The 19,152-nt window shown below is 45.7% G+C and overlaps 1 protein-coding gene across 3 annotated transcripts in view; it reads left to right on the forward strand.

Moving 5' to 3' along the window:
* The window catches only part of pold1 (polymerase (DNA directed), delta 1, catalytic subunit), a 109,413-nt gene that overhangs the window by 68,584 nt on the left and 21,677 nt on the right, over positions 1 to 19,152 (forward strand). For 2 of the 3 annotated variants that reach the window (XM_085969734.1, XM_085969733.1), the window contains 6 exons: positions 1,827 to 1,964; positions 2,997 to 3,172; positions 4,389 to 4,541; positions 10,958 to 11,060; positions 17,580 to 17,712; positions 19,015 to 19,128. In XM_085969734.1, coding sequence (XP_085825860.1) covers positions 1,827 to 1,964; positions 2,997 to 3,172; positions 4,389 to 4,541; positions 10,958 to 11,060; positions 17,580 to 17,712; positions 19,015 to 19,128 — 817 coding nt within the window. The remainder of the gene's footprint in view (positions 1 to 1,826; positions 1,965 to 2,996; positions 3,173 to 4,388; positions 4,542 to 10,957; positions 11,061 to 17,579; positions 17,713 to 19,014; positions 19,129 to 19,152) is intronic. The other variant, XR_015073933.1, reaches the window with a different exon arrangement.

Consider the following 19,152-nt stretch of genomic DNA (forward strand, 5'->3'; position numbering starts at 1 on the left):
GGATGTTGCCTGGGCTGGGGAATTTTAGCTATGAGGAAAGATTGGATAGGCTGGGGTTGTTTTCTTTGGAACAGAGGAGGCTGAGGGGAGACCTAATTGAGGTGTATAAAATTATGAGGGGCCTAGATAGTGTGAATAGGAAGGACCTATTTCTCTCAGCAGAGGGGTCAATAACCAGGGGGCATAGATTTAAAGTAATTGGTGGGAGGTTTAGAGGGGATATGAGGAGAAATGTTTTCACCCAGAGGGTGGTGGAGGTCTGGAACTCACTGCCTGAAAGGGTGGTAGAGGCAGAAACCCTCATCAAGTGCATATCCAAGTACTTTTTAAATGAAGTGCCGTAACCTACAAGGCTACGGACCAAGTGCTGGAAAGTGGGATTAGGGTGGATAGCTATAATAGCAAAATACTGTGGATGCTGGAAATCTGAAATAACAACAGATTTACTTGTACTTCTTGCAATTTAATATACTGTATTCGCTGCTCACGATGCAGTCTCCTCTACATTGGGGAGACCAAGCGCAGATTGGGCGACCGCTTTGTGGAACACCTCCGTTCAGCCCGTAAGGGTGACCCTGAGCTTCCGGTCGCCTGTCACTTTAATTCACCGCTTCACTCCCACTCTGATCTCTCTGTCCTCGGCCTATTACATTGTTCCAATGAAGCTCAACGTAAGCTCGAGGAACAGCACCTCATCTTTCGATTGGGCACTTTGCAGCCTGCCGGACTCAACATTGAGTTCAACAATTTCAGATAATTATCCCTGCCCTCATTTTTCATGCTGTATGATTTTTGCCACTCCCATTTGCAACATTTTATCTTTCCTGCCTCTTACATAAATACAGTATGTTCTTTCAATTCCTTCCTCCCCTCCCACCCTGTCTCTGCACCTGCTTAATATCTATTACATCTCCAGCTTTTTCCAGTTCTGATGAAGGGTCCCAGACCTGAAACATTGACTCTGTTTCTCTCTCCACGGATGCTGCCTGGCCTGCTCAGTATTTCCAGCATTTTCTGTTATTATTAGGGTGGATAGCTCTTTGTCAGCTGGCACAGACAAGATGGACCGAATGACCACCTACTGTGCTGTAAATTTCTATGCTTCAGTGATATGAACTACGTCCGCACAGAACGCAATTTAATACAGACCCTTCTGGCCTTTATGGCTTGGTACTGCACCACATGATGCATTTACTCTCTACACCATCAAAGGTATACTCTCCACCATAATACAAAAGCAAAATGCTGCAGATGCAGGAAATCTTGAAATAAAAACAGAAAATGCTGGAAATACTCAGCAGGTCAGGCAGCATCTGTGGAGAGAGAAACAGAGTTAACGTTTCAGGTCGATGACCTTTTGTCAGAACTGGAAGAAGTTACAGATGTAACAGGTTTTAAGTACATGCAAAGGCAGGGAAAGGGGGGAGGGGAGGAACAAACAAAAGGAAGGCCTGTGATAGGGTAGAAGGCAGGACAGATCAAATGACAAAAGGGATGATGGTGCAAGGCGAAAGGAGATGGGAATGGGACAAGTAAAGAAACAAAAGACGGGTCCAGAGGAGGTGTAAATGGGTATATCAGAATCATCAGCAACAGCTGCCATCCGAAAAAATGGAGGCAGAGGTTATGATCTGAAATTGTTGAACTCAACGTTGAATCCGGAAGATTGTAAAGGGCCTAATGGAAAGATGAGGTGCTGTTCCTCGAGCTTACTTTGAGCTTCATTGGAACAGTGTAGGAGGCTGAGAAAAGAGTGGGAGTGGGGCGGAGAATTAAAATGACATACTCTCTACCATGTTTTATGCTCGATCCTATTTTTCTTTTAGGTCATTTACGGTGACACGGATTCTGTGATGTGTAAATTGGGAACGCGAACGGTGGAGGAAAGCATGGCGCTAGGTCGTGAGGCGGCCGAGTGGGTCTCCGGCCACTTCGTTCCCCCCATTAAACTGGAGTTTGAAAAGGTGGGTGGAAAAAGGCCAGATTGTTTTTGTTGTTGAGCGTGATTGGGTTAAGATGGGACGAAGGTGCCCAATGGTTTTGTAGCATTGGGGCACCCCCCAGTCAATGGGCGCCATCATAACGGAAACCGTTCAAGCGCAGACTTGTGCGTTGGGTCTTCAGTCTCTATTTCCTCTTTTAGCACTTGTCCCCAAATTTGGACCATTTTCCTTTTTTAAGCAAAATTATTTTTTTTGTAAAGGTTAAAAATTGTTGCACTCAATATCAAATCAAATATAACCTAGTTCTAAATTATGGTTGCTGTCCTTGTAGCTATTTTGCCCAAATAGCTTAAAATAGTGTTAACATTCACGCTTGTTTTGCATCCATAAAGTTGTTTTATAAAACCATGGCGATGCTTTTACATTTGAAGTCATTTCATTTATTAATTCATGAAAAAAATTCAAGCATGAAGGGAGCTGGAAACTGTCAAAACAGAATGGAAATTTATTTCAAAAAGCTCATTTTTATGGTCAACAGAAGTTGTTTATTTTGTAACGGACAGCTTGTGAATTTTTGTTCCTGTGTATTTTAAACCTGAATCTCGAGCCGTGCTTCATTAGTAATGATTTCAGGGAAAGCCTTTATGGGTTAAGTACCTCCTCAGTGATGTTATAGAACAGGATGTCCAAGCTTGTATCAGCCGTGGCTCAGTCGGCAGCACACTCGCCTCAGAGTCAGAAGTTTGTGGGTTCAAGTCCCACCCCAGAGACTTGAGCACAAAAGTCTAGGCTGTCACTTGAGTGGAATTAAGCAGTGTTTGTGGCGAGGCTAGGAGTTCTGAAACCCTGCGCGAGACGCAAGACACCAGGTCCAAACGGTCTGGTTCAGTCTGAGAAGGTGACTGGGGAGGGTCAAGGAATGGATTTTGTGGCAGCGGACAAGGACAGTGAGTTTGGTCGTCTCATTGGAGGAAGTTATGTTGACTTACGGTTATGTTGACTTACCCTTCAACAGATGGTGACAGCTAACACTTACAAAAATCTATATTTTAGGTATATTTCCCATATCTGCTGATCAACAAGAAACGCTACGCTGGTTTATACTTCTCCTCCAACCCAAACACCCATGATAAGATGGATTGCAAGGGTATCGAGACGGTGAGAAGGGATAACTGCCCACTGGTAGCCAACCTGATCAATACCTGTCTTCAGAAGATTTTAATTGACAGGTAGATATTAATCTGCATTACTTTCTGCTTTAATGGATCTCAATTTGGAAGATTTACTTATCCAGTGAATGTGGTTATGCAGGGTGTACAAGGCTGAAGAAAGGGTAGCGTAAGAGATTGGCAAGGCAGCCACTCCATAATCTGGAGATCGGATCCAGTGCAGAGAGGACGGAGATCCCCTACCTTTTTTTTTACAGATACCCAAGTAATTGGAGCTGGTCCTGGTCTAGTTGATCCATTCCTCGAACCTGTGTATGATTCAGACGCTGACACTACTGTATCAGTCGGATTCTGATTTTGAAGTTGGTTCATGTCTGAGCCGATGCAATATTCTGACCAAGCGTGGAGCAGCTTTTCCAAGTGTGGGAGCCGCACTTCCTGTGCCTTGTAGGATCTGCTGGCAAAATAGCGTGTGAAAAATCTGATTAGACATACAAATCTAAACAACCCATTTAATCTGAACTGTGAATCCAGTTGTCTGATCGATATTCTGAGTGTTAAGTGACGTGATGCCGCATCAGTCTTTGTACTAACCGCCCCAAAGCTTTGAAAAGACCTGCTGCTAGGAGAGTTTTGGAAGTTCTAGCACTGCTTGAGGTGAGGCTCCCTGCCTATAAGAACATAAGAAATAGGAGCAGGAGTAGGCCCTTCGAGCCTGCTCCGCCATTCAATGCGATCATGGCTGATCTTCTGCCTCAACTCCATTCACCGGCCCTATCACCATATCCCTTGATGCCCTTACTAGTCAGAAATCTTTCGACTTCTGTTTTGAATATACCCAACGACTGAGCCTCCACAGCCTCCTGGGGTAGAGAATTCCAAAGATTCACCACCCTCTGAGTGAAGAAATTTCTTCTCATCTCAGGCCTGAATGGCCGACCTTTTATCCTGAGGCTGTGGCCCCTAGCTCTAGACTCCCCAGCCAAGGGAAACATTCTCCCAGCATCCACCCTATCTAGCCTGCGGAGGTTGGTGCTGCTACTTTCTCCCACCCTCCCCCACATCTCCATAGAACGGATAGATAGTCGTAAGAATGGGGTAGCCGGTAGCCAGGGATGTTTGTGGCTCGCGGAGTGCCGCCACACTGGCTGCAGGAGTGACAGCGGGAGACACCTGAAATTGGGGCAAACGCGCAGAAATTAATCCTTTTGTAAAAGGGAACAAAAATAAACACACATGCTAATGTCTCACTGGCTGTACTTGTATTCTCTAACAGGGATCCAACAGGAGCAGTGGAACATGCAAAGGACGTTATCTCCGATTTGCTGTGCAATCGCATCGACACCTCGCAGCTTGTGATTACAAAGGAGCTCACCCGGACGGCCGATGAGTATGCAGGGAAGCAGGCCCATGTGGAGCTCGCAGAAAGGTAGCTTTGTGCATGTTTCACGTCAAACTTTTTTTTGTTCCACCTCCAGTTTCCTTGCAGGTGTTCAGTCTTGCTGGGATCTGGTTTCCAGGCGTTGGCAGTCCTCCAGCTCCTCACTCAAGTAGCCATTCTTCATGCATGAGCCGAGATGGTGAGTGCCAGCAGGCTAATGGTATTACAGCCAGATGCAGTTCTGTTTAGTACTGACATCCATCCACAGACCTTTCCAGCAAGGCTCACTGAATAACAAGGAGTCGGAATTACGAACAATGACGGACAGTTAAAGACCCTCTGGTCCATTGAGCCTGTCCCCCACAATTGCAATACCCTGTGTATCACAATATATACACTCTCCACCCCACCCGAAACCATGTGATCTCCTGGGAGAGGTGAAAAACCAGATTAAAAATCCCAGGCCAATTTAGGGGGAAAATCTGGGAAATTCCTCTCTGACCCATCTAGGCGTTAGAAACTAGTCCAGGAGATCACTCTTGCCCTGAGTGCCCTGCAGTACCTACCTTCCATAAGAGGTGATCTCCACCCCAACCAGAAACAGGTCCTGCTCTCACTTGAAGGAATTCAGCGAATCCATATCCATTGCACGAGACGGTAGCCTGTTCCAGAGGTCCACTTTTCTCTGGGAAAAGTATCGCCTCCTGACATCTAAGCTAGATCTAGCCTTATACAACTTAAATTTGTGACCCCTGGTCCTCCCTAACCTATTGAAATGAAAATAGGAAATTAGGTTTACTTTCTCCCTAGCCAGGGATGTTGAAGCCTTTTGGTGCCACCTAAAACCACTGCCGTGGCTGACATCAGCTAATTTGGCGCTGACCATCTGATTGAACCTGGGACCTTCTTGGTGTTTAGTGTGTGTGTCAGCCGTGGTTCAGTGGGTAGCACTCTCGCCTCTCAGTCAGAAGGTTGTGGGTTCGAGTCCCATGCCAGGGACTTGAGCACAAAATCCAGGCTGACACTCCTGTACAGTACTGAGGGAGCGCTGCACTGATGGAAGTGCTGTCTTTCGGATGAGATGTTAAACCGAGGCCTCGTCTGCCCTCTCGGGTGGACACACAAGATACCACGGAACTATTTCGAAGAAGAGTTCTCCCCGGTGTCCTGGCCGATATTTATCCATCAAACAACACCTAAAATCACAAATTATCTGGTCATTATCAGGTTGCTGTTTGTGGGACCATGCTGTGTGCAAATTAGCTGCCGCAATTCCTACATTACCATAGTGACTACACTTTAAAAAGTACTGTAAAGTGCTTTAGAATGTCCTGAGGTTGTGAAAGGCGCTATATAAATGCAAATTATTACACCGAATTAGGGCTCATGGGATTGGGGGTTATATATTAGCATAGATTGCAGATTGGCTAACGGACAGAAAACAGAGTAGGAATAAATGGGTCATTTTCAGGTTGACAGGCTGTAACTAGTGGGATACCGCAAGGATCAGTGCTTGGGTCTCAGCTATTTGCAATCTATATCAATGACTTAGATGAGGGGACCGAGTAATGTATCCAAGTTTGCTGACGATACAAAGCTAGGTGGGAAAATAAGTTGTGAGGAGGCTGCAAAGGGATATAGACAGGTTAAGTGAGTGGGCAAGAACATGACAGATGGAATATAAGGTGGAGAAATGTGAAGTTATTCACCTTGGTGGGAAAAATGGAAAAGCAGAATATTTTTTAAATGGTGAGAGATTGGGAAATGTTGGTATTCAGAGGGACCTGGGTGTCCTTGTACATGAATCACTGAAAGTTAACATGCAGGTGCAGCAAGCAATTAGGAAAGCAAATGGTATGTTGGCCTTTATTACAAAGGGATTGGGGTATAAGAGTAAAGAAGTCTTACTACAATTGTATAAGGCCCTGGTGAGACCACACCTGGAGTATTGTGTACAACTTTGGTCTCCTTACCTAAGGAAGGATATGCTTGCCATAGAGGGAGTCCAACAAAGGTTCACCAGACTGATTCCTGGGATGGGGGCGATTGTCCTATGAGGAGAGATTGAGTAGACTAGGCCTATATTCCCTAGAATTTAGAATAATGAGGGGTGATCTCATTGAAACATATAACATTCTTACAGGGCTTGACAGGGTAGATGCAGGGAGGATGTTTCCCCTGGTTGGGGAGTCTAGAACCAGGGGTCACAGTCTCAGAATAACGGGTTGGCCATTTCGGACTGAGATGAGGAGAAATTTCTTCACTCAGAGGGTGGTGAACCTTTGGAATTCTCTACCCCAGAGGGCTGTGGAGGCTCAGTCGTTGAGTATATTCAAGACAGAGATCGATAGATTTTTGGATACTAAGGGAATCAAGGGATATGGGGATAGTGCAAGAAAGTGGAGTTGAGGTAGAAGATCAGCCATGATCTTGTTGAATGGCGGAGCAGGCTCGAAGGGTCAAATGGCCGACTCCTGCTCTTTTTAGTTTTTGAGGCTTTGTGAGAGCTCACAATGATCCCAAAAAAGCTTAGGGAAGAGAACTTAGCTGTACAAATAAAGGAGGTGATTTGAAAACTCCAAGTGGCTGTAATAATGGGAAGTTCCGTGAGTTGCTGCAATCCAGTTACGTTCCATGAAGAAGACTCCATTAAGTGTAACTGATGAAATGAGTGGGGAGAAAGCGAGGGCACGCAACAGATCCGCAACGAGGCCCTTTCATGGACGTCATGCCAAATTTTTAAGATTTTTAAACCGATTTTGTCGGTGCCGCAATACAGAGCGGGAATGCTGCATTTGGAAACCCGTTTTGTTTTGTTTCCAGCGAGGTGCCAGAATCGTTGACCTGTGTCTTGCAGGAAATGCAGAAATAGCAAATTGAGGCTGGGTCACACAGCAGCTGCAAGACCAGAAGCCGTTGCGCAAAAATAAAAAAAAGTTGCTTTGAGATAAAATTGCTCAGATTTCCTGTGACCGAAGCGACCTTCAATATTTTTTTAAATAGTAAACCACGGTTGACAGCAGAGGGGGCGAGAAAATGAACCACCCTCTCTAATATCTGTAATAGAAAATATATTTAAACAAGGAAGACTTGTATTTGTATAGCGCCTTATTGCATCTCTCCAAACCATCTCGAAGTGTATCACAGTCAATGTATTGCTTTGAAATGCAGTGACTTGTTGTATAGACAAACATGACAGCCATTTTACGTACAGTAAGGCACCACACCGAGTGCTGGCAGTCCATCCACCACTTCAAACGTCCACTCCCTCCACCAGTGGCGCTCCATGGCTGCAGTGTGCACTACCTATAAGGGTGCTCTGCAGCAACTTGCCAAGGCTTCTTCAACAGCACCTCCCAAACCCACAACTTCCACTGCCTAGAAGGACAAGGACAGCAAGTGTGTGGGTGCAACATCACCTCCACGTTCCCCTCTAAGTCACACACATACCCCAACTTGGATATGTATCGCCGTTCCTTCAACGTCGCTGGGTCAAAATCCTGGCACTCTGCCTGGAGATCACCTGGTGATGCACAAGGTATTGCAACTGTGTGGGACAGACTGGATGGACCAAGAGGTCTTTACCCATCTGTCATTGTTCATATACTTGGGGAAGTAAGGAATGTGGAGATAGAGCAGGAAATTGGGATTAACTAGAGTGACAGAGCAGACTTGATCATCCAGATGTTCTATATCTATTTGTTTAAAAAAAAGGATTTGGTACCTATAGTAAAAGGCTGCCCCGATCATATGTTTAAAAAGAATAGAGTTAAAGCTTGTATGTTGCACGGTGACATTCTGTCTGTATCGGTTGGAGACGTGCACACCCCCCCCCCCCCCCCCCCCCCCCCCCGCTCCCAAGGGCTGAGGGGGCTCTTGGAAGCAGTTCACTGAGCACATTGGTGTAAAACCAAAAAAAAAGGCACAGAGGTCATGCATCGTTAACAGCCTGGCCCGTTCTCAACGCCCTCACGTCCGATGCAGGTGTTCGGGCAATGATGTCTTATTTTAGAATTAATCAGACCCACGCAAAGGATTGTGGGACTTTCCTTTGCACAGTTGTGGCTTCTTTGTGGGTACTTGACAAGACTTGTCTATTTATAGTGTCGTTGGCGGCGTAAATTTTTTTTTTTTTTTCTTTCTTTTTTTCTCCCTTTCATTGCTCTCTCATAAACCCGAGGTTTTTTCATACTCATCCTGAACAAGATTCCCTAGTATGATGGCTTGTGTAGTAGATTCGTGACCCATCCTGCCACCTTGTATTCGGAATGAAGCACCAACCCCGTGAGGTCTTTATAAAACTTTAAGACGTCGCCGTGTTAGAGAGCCCATTTCATTCTTTTCAAGTATCTCTCCACCTGTCCTGAAGTTGCTGAATCTTGCGAGGAGGTGCTTCCATGGGCAACCTTGTAGCACATCACTCGGCCCACTACTCTATGTATACGCCTTGCCTGTGTGTACTCGGGCTAATCAACTGTGGTCAGCACCTTAACTGAATCCTATCCTTTTTGTCATTCACCATTCCACGTGCATTTTTTCCCTTTCTCCCACCAACCCCCCCCCCCCCCCCGACCTCTGGTCTGTTTAGCTTCAAGCCTAATTTTCTGATGCAAGCGAGGACTGTGTGCAGGTCTGCAGATTCGGATTGGGCAGTTCTCCTATATGTCGCCGCCCCCTCGAGCACTAACCAATAATGTTTAACTGCAAATAGTCTTGGTTGAGGAGCTCTTCAGTGACTCAATTTATGGATGTACTTCCCCACGTGAAACTGAGCCATATGGACCAGGCCGTTTCTGGGTTTCCATCCCTTGTGTGTGCTGAGTTCACCGATCTCAGATTGGGGAGACAGTATTGAGGTCTTGGTGTCCCAGGTTAGTGAGGTGAAAAATGAGCCACATTTTCCACTCCTGATCATGATGGTGTGATCCCCTGTTGGAAAGCCCAATCCACGATGCCTCCCAGAGTTGAATAGCCTGTCGACACTCGCTCTCTTAGCTCACACTTGAAGGATGGCCACTCGTGTGGTCCGGGGTGGGGGGGGAGGCCTTTGGACCTTGTACCCCTGTGCTAGCCAATCGTATCAAGAGGGAAAAAGTAAGTTTTGGAGTGAGGAGAAAGACCTGAATATTTTCTAATGCACATTTTTTGAAATGTTAAACTGAATTGGTCCCTCCAATGACTCATTTGATAAGTCAGTTTGTAATTGAGCCATACAGACCAGATGATCTCTGTTTGTTTCCTGTGGAAATTTATTGCGACAAGGAGTCTCCACTTTTAGAAGACAAGCGGAGAAAAACTTAACCAAAATACATAAAAGCAAATTAGTTGCCAGAGTTCAGTCAGTCAGCTTGGCTCTGTTGGTAGCACTCACAGCAGAAATTGAACTTGTAATCTAAGCTAAATACAGGAAAGTTCACGATATCCGGCACCGGCGTGATGCCGATCTATGAAAACTTCCGGACAGACCAGCGCTAATGTTGAAGGATACGGAGGTTTTCATCTCCGTATCTGACAACCAACACTGTTGCTTAGCAACAGCTTGTAAACAGTCGGCCCGTACCTTGGAAGCGTCTCTGTAGCTTAGCAACAGCTTCAGAGAGGCTTTCCAGAGACTGACTGTTTAAAAAAATGCTAGGAGAAGAAAAAAAAAGAAAAAAAACCTAACAAAACGGCTGCTGATTTCTGCCGTTAGATCGAGGTTTCCGGCCATACAACCTCCGGATAAACCAAAGTTTCCTGTACTGAGCAAGTACTGCATTGGGGGAGATACCAACATAAGAAATAGGAGCAGGAGTAGGCCACACAGCCCCTCGAGCCTGCTCCGCCATTCAGTAAGATCATGGCTGATTTTCGACCTTGACTCCACTTTCCCGCCCTATCCCCATATCCCTTGATTCCCCATGAGTCGATTAGGGTGGAGTGCTATTTTAGTAGTGAAAGAAAATATCTTGGGTTTCCATTTAAAAGTACTCAAATAACATAAAATACTGCAGCATTCATTATCCTGATTGTTAAAGTGCAGAGCTGTCATTAAGTACAGAATTTATTTTTTCCCACCCTGCGCTGCAATGCCACACTCTGTGCTGGGGGCGGTCATATTCAAGTAATTAATCTGTGATCACCTCACAAAACTATGTCAAACTGGAGTCTCTCTCTTACACAGACACATTCTTGCAGACGTAACCTCATTTTCATCAACTTGGTAAACAGACAGCATTTTGTAATTTTAAATTAATAAGTTGTCACTTCAGCACCACCGCAGAATGAGGCATCATCTCAGTCCCACCTCAGTGAAGGGGTGTGTGGGCCAGTCAGTATCGAGACCCACCAGAGTTGGTTAGAGAGTAGCAATTCATTAAGATACTTGAATAATTTGGCCGCAGTTAACTTTTAAAATATAAAATCAACTGGAAGTTTTTGGCAGCGAGTGTCTTGATCCATTTCTTCTGGTCTTTGCCGTACAGGATGCGAAAGCGAGATGCGGGCAGTGCGCCCAACCTCGGAGATCGAGTGCCCTACGTCATCATCAGTGCTGCGAAAGGCGCAGCGGCCTACATGAAGTCCGAGGTACGGGTGTTTCCAACTTGTTTTTTAAATTTGTTCTCATGGTGTGGACGCCGCTGGCAAAGCCGCATTGATTGCCCATCCCTAGTTGCCCTGACGAGGTGGTGGCGGTGAGCCTTCTCCTCAAACCGCTGCAGCCCTTGTGGTAATGGTGCTCCCATGATAGTGTTGGGTAGGGAATTCCAGGATTTTGGCCCAGCGACAATAAGAAAGAATGGTGCCTTTCATGAACTCCGGGTGTCCCAATGTTCCCGTTAAGTGATGGTCTGGAGGTCCTGCGCAGGCCGCCTGCCGGCTTTAGAATGGGGGAAAAAAACGTGCACGCGCGGAAATTTGAATGGGCTGCGCAGCCCCTTAAAGGGGTAGTCAACCAAAATAAATTGAAGGGAACATTGGCTTAAAGCACTTTGGGACCAATGAAGCACTTTTGAAGTGTAGTCACTGTTGCAACGTAGGAAACATGGCAGCCAATTGCACACAGCAAGCTCCCACAAACAGTAATGAGATAATGACCAGATCATCTGTTTTACTAATGTTGACAATGAAGGAACGGCGATATATGTCCAAGTCAGGATGTTAGAAACATAGAAGATAGGAGCAGGAGTCGGCCATTTGGCCCCTCGAGCCTGCTCCGCCATTCAATGCGATCATGGCTGATCATCCAAATTCAGTACCCTGTTCCTGCTTTCTCCCCATACCCCTTGTTGGAGGGAACTTTAAGGTGATGGTGTTCCCACAACGCTGCTGCTCTTTCTTGGCGGTAGAGGTTACCGGTTAGGAGGTGCTGGCAAAGTAACCTTGGTGAGTTGCTGCTATGCATTCTGTCGATGGTGCCACTGCTACCACAGTGCACCAGTGGTGGAGGGAGTGAATATAGAGTACAGGGGCAGAATCAACAGAATTCTATCCAGAATAGTGCTATACTTCTTGGAAGTGTAGCTGCAGCCATCCAGACGAGTGGCGAGTATTCCATCGCACTCCTAACTTGAGCATTGTAGATGATGGGCGAGGTTTTGAGGTCAGGAGATGGGGTGCTTGTCCCAGAATGCCCAACATCTGCCCTGTTATTCTGTTCTTAATGTGCGGTGGTTATTTTTTTTCCTGTGTGTTGCCCAGTTGCCATTTTGTGCTGTTTTACCATAATTTCAGTTTCTAATCATGCACCTTTTAGATGTTTGGAAAACCTTTGTTCAGATCCAATAAAAATGTGTCTCATTATTACTTGTGCAAATGCAGAGAGAGTTGTAAACAAAGTAGCCCATTGGAGAAACTGTATAAAATGCAGATCAACAGAAATTGGCTTTTTAACTAAGTCCTCAAGTTTTATTTTCCTTTCCAATTTTCTCCCCTCTCCTGAAATTGCTACGTTATGCTGCAGTTGCTGTCCAGTATCTAACTCACGTGTGTTCCTGAACAGCGAGCTTTGGCAGGCCGTTCAACTGTAGCGAGCATCAGAGCGTGCCCGATCCTGTTCTTGCCCATTGCCAGCAGAAGTTGACGGGATGGCAAGCTGGTAACCTGGCTCATTTTGCACTTCCTAGCTCGTGGATGCTGCATTCGGCCAACAGACGCTGCATTCGGCCTCTGCAATAGAGAAGCCAGGTAAAATTCCTCCACTGGGATGTTCCTCTCGGCTGCTACCTGCAGATTATGCACCGCCTCTAAAGACAGGAGTGCAGAAAGACAGAGAGTCGACCGCCCAAACGTGCAATCTGAGATTTTGTTACCTTGTTTCCACCTATCCCCTCCTCTACCTGCCCACCCCTCTCCAAAAGAAGTGTGATAGCATTTAAGGTGAATGCTAGAGAGGTTGAAGTTAACGACGGTGCCTTCTGAGAGTGTTTTTGGGAACCCTCCCCATTGTGGTACCAGCCATGCAGTGCTTGGGGAAGTGAGCCTTTTGAGTGCTAGTTCTCTTTTTTCAGTTTTGTGAAAGTATTTCCTTATTTTCTGAACACGTTTAATTGATCGCTTAACTTCCTCAGCTCAGAAAGAGAAAGTTGAGTGGTTTTGGTGTTTGTGTTGTATCAGGTGTTGTGTTTCCCATCCTACAGTCGTGTGGGGTTGGGGATGCCCAGTATAAAACCTAATAAGGCAAAGAATCTGCAGCCAGTAAGCAAACCACAAAGGAACTGTTCTTTGTTGTCCACTGCAGCAAGCTATTGACCCTAGTACTTTCAACAAAAAAAAGGGGATTTTTTTTTTATAGTTGTTGTCGCTTTGTTTTATGAAGGATTTTGATCGAGTAAATGAGGAGAAATTGTTTGCACTGGCAGGAGGGTCGGTAACCAGAGGAAACAGATAGAAGATAATTGACAAAAGAACCAGAGGGGAGATGAGAATTATATTTTACGCAGCGACTTATGATCTGGAATACGCTGCCTGAAAGGATGGTGGAAGCAGATTCAGTAGTAACTTTCAAAAGGGTAAATACCTTAAAAGAAAACATTTTCAAGGCTATGTGGAAAGAGCAAGGGGAGTAGAGACTAATTGGAGAGCTCTTTCAAAGAGCCGGCGCAGGCATGATGGGCTGAATGGCCGCTTTCTGTGCTATATGATTCTATGAAGACTTTCATTTCCGAGTGCTCCCAGGTCGGGTATAGCACAGGCTAATGCAGAGTAAAGCTCCCTCAACTCTGCCCCAATCAGGTCCTCCTGCCCCAGCCTCAGAAGAGTGGCCTACTCCGGGATTTTTCACTTCCCAAATCAGCCATCCTGTAGCTTCTCTGAGAGTTTGCCAATTAGAAGTTTTGTACTGAGGGTCCGAGTCTACTGATAGCTGAATTGTGGCTACCCAAACTCCTTAATTTCTTTCACACAAAACCTTTACAGCCAGCAGACATAAATGTCTTTAACAGCTGTTATATTAAGACTTCATGAAGGAGAAATTGTAGGGGAGTGCTGTGCCACATTGTTGCGTGAATTACACACTTTAAATATTTAATTTAATATTTATTTTTACAGTACTGTTGGAGAGAAGGAGCAAGCAAAAAGTGTATTCATACTTTTGTGAAAAAGGTGGCCATTATAAGTGCAATTGATTGAAAATAGAATAAATGGCTACTCTGAAGGCCTAGTACGTAAAGGTCAAAGGACTCCAGCTTTGATCCCAGGTCTGTGTGGAGTTATCTGATCTCATTTGGGCAGCATTTAGCCCCTGTGCCATTGGGCTGGGGATGGTCGGGGAATCTTCCAAGGATCAGCCAGTGGCTCAGTGTCAGCCATGGCTCATGTGGTGGCACCCTCACTTCTGAGTCAGAAGGCTGTGGGTTCAAATCCCACGCCAGAGACTTGATCACAAAAGTCTAGGCTGACTCTCCAGTGCAGTACTGACCAATATTTATCCCTCAATCAACATCACTAAAACAGATTATCTGGTCATTATCACATTGCTGTGCACAAATTGGCTGCTGTGTTTCCTACGTTACAACAGTGACTACACTTCAAAAAGTACTTCATTGGCTGTAAAGCGCTCTGGGACCTCCGGTGGTCGTGAAAGGCGCTATATAAATGCCAGACTTTCTTTCTTTCCGATTGCTATCTGGTGTCTTCTACTGGAAATGTGCACGTTGATGAGGACAAGATCAGACTCGGGGAAGGTGCCCCATTGCCATTGAATAGACTGCTGACCTTCCCTATATAGGCTCACGTGAAGTATGGCTCCTTGGGTGAGTTAGCAGAGGGTTGTGGTACTGTGGACTTGTACCTCAGCAAGAGCTGGCGCCATCAGGAGAGGAGAAAATCGGTGGAGAAAAACAGAGGGGGCATGGTGGCGGTTAATAATGAGTGGTATCAAATCATACCAACAATGAGTAAGAATGAATTTCACGTGCCAATTCCAAGAGCAATTCTGTTCAAATTAATTTCCTCATTGTCTGTCTAAATGAATACTGTTTTGTTTTTGTCCTGGGCGATGCTGACAAGGCCGCATTTATTGCCCATCCCTATTTGCTCTGAAAAGCTGGTGGTGGCACTTCTTGGACTGCTGCAGCCCTTGTGGTGATGGTGCTCCCACAATAGTGTTAGGTAAGGAATTCCAGGATATTGACCCAGCAACGACGAAAGAACAATAAATATATGTCCCAGTCAGGGTGATCTGTGACTTAAAGGGGAACTTGGAGGTGATGGTGTTCCCATGACGTTGCTGTTCCTCGGTGGTAGAAGTAGCAGGGGAGGGTGGTGCTGTTGAAGTTGCTGCAGTATATCCTGTACGTACTGCAGCCGCGGTGCACTAGTTGTGAACCGGGTGCTTACTGAGCTCGGGCGGCGCACCAATCAAGCTCTGTTACGGATGGTGTCAGACTCCTTGAGTGCTGCTGTTGTGGCTGCACCCACCCAGGCGAGTGGTGAGTATTCCATCACACTCCTGACGAGCATTGTAGATGGGCGGGGAGGCTCTGAGGAGTGCAGGAAGTGAGCTACCCATCGCAAAGTGCCCAAGCACTGCCCGCCGCATTGTTCCTTCATGTTTACTGCCATTGTGGATCTCCTTCCCTGCAACGCCTGTCTGCTGAAGTCAGCTAGTGTAAGGGGGCCATGTGTATCCTAAAGTGCTTTCATTCATTTCGAGGGGAAAACACTTTGAATCCGGAACAGAGCCAGCTAATCTCCTAGGCAGCTTTTTACTGGCTGAATGCCATTGAGAATGCCCAGGGTGTTCTCTGACTGCATGCAGAGTGGTGGTGGTGTTCATAGAATCATAGAAGGCACAGAAGGAGGCCAATCGGCCCATCGTGTCTGTGCCGGCGAAAAAGAGCTATCCAGCCTAATCCCACTTTCCAGCTCTTTAAATCCAATTACTTTACACCTATGCCCCCTGGTTATTGACCTCTCTGCTAGTTAGTGTACATGGTGCTCAAGCCCAAGGAGCTCCCCTGAATAATGAAAATAACTCACCCAGTAGCTTCAGCTTTTGTGACATTGCCATTACAGCAGAAAACTCAAGTAAAACATTTTCTTCTAATTCACTAAGAGCGAAACCAGCTGTGTTTCATTTTCCATTTCTCCCCTATCCTCCTTGTTCTGAATGTGGCAGCTTGTACTGACGTGCGGTTTCACAGGTGCTGACGTTCTTGCAGTCTGCTGGGCATTCTTCATTCTTGACCCTGGAAAGTGGCAGCAGGTTACTCCATTATTGAGAAGCTACACAACTTAGCAAGACACTCCTTTAGAAAGCACCCACACATGTACTATACTTTTTAATTTTTTTGAAAGCCCTCCCTACCCTGAGTAGACTAGCCATAGAGTTCAGAAGCATAAGAGTTGAATCATAGAAATTTACGGCACAGAAGGAGGACATTCGGCCCATCGTGTCTGTGCCGGCCGAAAAAGAGCGATCCACCCTAATCCCACTTTCCAGCTCTTGGTCCGTGGCCCTGTAGGTTATGGCACTTCAATTGCATATCCAAGTACTTTTTAAATGTGATGAGGGTTTCTGCCTCTACCACCCTTTCAGGCAGTGAGTTCCAGACCCCCACCACTCTCGGGTGAAAAAAGTTCTCCTCAACTCCCCTCTAATCCTTCTACCAATTACTTTAAATCTATGCCCCCTGGTTATTGACCTCTCTGCTAAGGGAAATAGGTCCTTCCTATCCACTCTACCTAGGCCCCTCATAATTTTATACACCTCAATTAAGCCTCCCCTCAGCCTCCTCTGTTCCAAAGAAAACAACCCCAGCCTATCCAATCTTTCCTCATAGCTAAAATTCCCCAGCCCAGGCAACATCCTCGTAAATCTCCTAGTGCAATCACATCTTTCCTGTAATGTGGTGACCAGAACTGTACTAGTGTTTTATACAGTTCAAGCATAACCTCCTTGCTTTTATATTCTATGCCTCAGCTACTAAAGGCAAGTATTCTATATGCCGCCTTAACCACCTTATCGACCTGTCCTCCTACCTTCAGGGATCTGTGGATCTCATTGAAATATAGAAAATTCTTAAGGGATTTGACAAGGGAGATACTGGGAGGATGTTTCCCCTGGCTGGGGAGTCTAGAACTAGGGGTCACAGTCTTAGGATAAGTAGTCAGCCATTTAGGACTGAGATGAGGAGAAATTTCTTCACTGAGGGTTGTGAATCTTTGGAATTCTCTACCCAGAGGGCTGTGGAGGCTCAGTCGTTTTATATTCAAGACAGAGATCGATAGATTATTGGATACTAAGGGAATGGAGGGATATGGGGATAGTGCGGGAAAGTGGAGTTGAGGTAGAAGATCAGCCATGACCTTATTGAATGGCGGTCAGGCTCGAGGGGCCGAGTGGCCGACTCCTATTTCTGATGTTCTTCTGTACCCCGGGACACAGATCAATTGCACTGCTCCACTGTTTCCCTGACTCAGTTGTCTAGTATAGACCAGTGAGCAACCCTTTCCTGGTTGCTTAATTCCACTCTTACGGGGTGTGTCTATCAGTTGAGCGGTTGGGTCAGGCTGTAGAATGATTTTTTTTTTTAAGTTGAAATTTTCTACTATAAAAGTTTCTTTCCAATTTATGAAGGTCCTTTTTTCCTCCCCTCTCTCAAGGATCCAATCTATGTTCTGGAGAACAACATTCCAATTGATACGCAGTATTACCTAGAGCAACAACTTGCAAAACCGCTCCTGAGAATCTTCGAGCCCATCTTGGGAGAGGCCAAGGCAGAGGCTGTGCTCCTGAGTGAGTGAACTTTAACCTCGGAGCCTTAAACCAGTTGCACTGCTGCATTATTGATGCTATTGACAATAGGTTTCTGGTATAGAATTATTCAGAGTTCAGTGACGAGTGTTCCATTAGTTGTTAGAAATGAAACGTCGATGTACTTTAACTGTATAGTAGTAAATCTGGCACATACATCCTTATTTTGATTGTCAATGCCTGTTGTCTTCTCTACCCCCCTCATGTATGTGAGTTATTCTTGTACTTCACTGGGTCATTTGATAAACAAAAACTAGTGGGAGTGTTGCTGCCCTTCATAAGTCGTTCTTCTACTTGCTTATCTTGGAATGACATCCAATGATAAATCCGCTGCTCCATACTCTACTCCTTCCCATCTGAAAGGAGGAAACATTTTTATTTTTGAAGGCACTAAGTGATGCTGGGTGTGGTTCATGGTACAGGAACATATGGAACCTGACCCAGGTGACCCTCCTTAAGATAAGAACATAAGAATTAGGAGCAGGAGTAGGCCATATGGCCCTTCGAGCCTGCTCCGCCATTCAATAAGATCATGGCTGATCTTCGACCTTAACTCCATTTTCCTGCCGATTCCCGTATTCCTTGATTCCCTTGGAGTCCAAAATCTATCGATCTCAGCCTTGAATATACTCAATGCCTGCGCATCCACAGCCCTCTGGGGTAGAGAATTCCAAAGATTCACAACCTGCTGAGTGAAGAAATTTCTCATCTCAGTCCTAAATGGCCGACCCCTTATCCTGAGACTGTGCCCCCTGGTCCTAGACTCTCCAGCCAGGGGAATCAGCCTCTCAGCATCTACCCTGTCAAACCCCCTCCAAATCTTATATGTTTCACTGAGATATAAGATTCCTTCATGTGTAAGGGCAGATACTGAGTATTAGCAAGCTGTTTGACTGGGGGAATCAGAGTCTAACTTGATCTGTCCTCGCCTGACATTCACACATGGTCACTTCCGTCTGAGATTATGGATAATGATCAAAAGTGAAAACCCTGGCTGATTTTCACTTCGATGAATACTAGCACACCTTGCTAACCCAGGTAATTCAGCACAGACCAGGTTGTGGCATTTAGCCACCAAACCACTGAAGGCGGTTGGAGAGATGAGACATGATAGAGAGTGGTAGAGACAGGAATAGATTTAAAGGGAACGGTAAATGACAGGATAGTTAAAAGGAAAAACATTCATAAATTAGGATTTCACTTGGAGGAAATTAGTTGTAGTTCTTGCTTGCTTAGTTTTTGTAAGCATTGATTTCATCCGTAACTATTTCTTATTTGTTACAGAGGGAGAGCACACAAGATGCAAGACTGTGCAAACGTCAAAGGTGGGTGGGCTCATGGCCTTCGCAAAGAAAAGAAGCACATGCATAGGGTGCAAAGCCGTGCTGAGTGATGACAGTAAGGGAACACAGACGATTGATG

Source organism: Somniosus microcephalus, chromosome 28, assembly GCF_052327205.1.
Source record: "Somniosus microcephalus isolate GS21.2 chromosome 28, FLI_Smic_1.0, whole genome shotgun sequence".
NCBI lineage: Eukaryota > Metazoa > Chordata > Chondrichthyes > Squaliformes > Somniosidae > Somniosus > Somniosus microcephalus.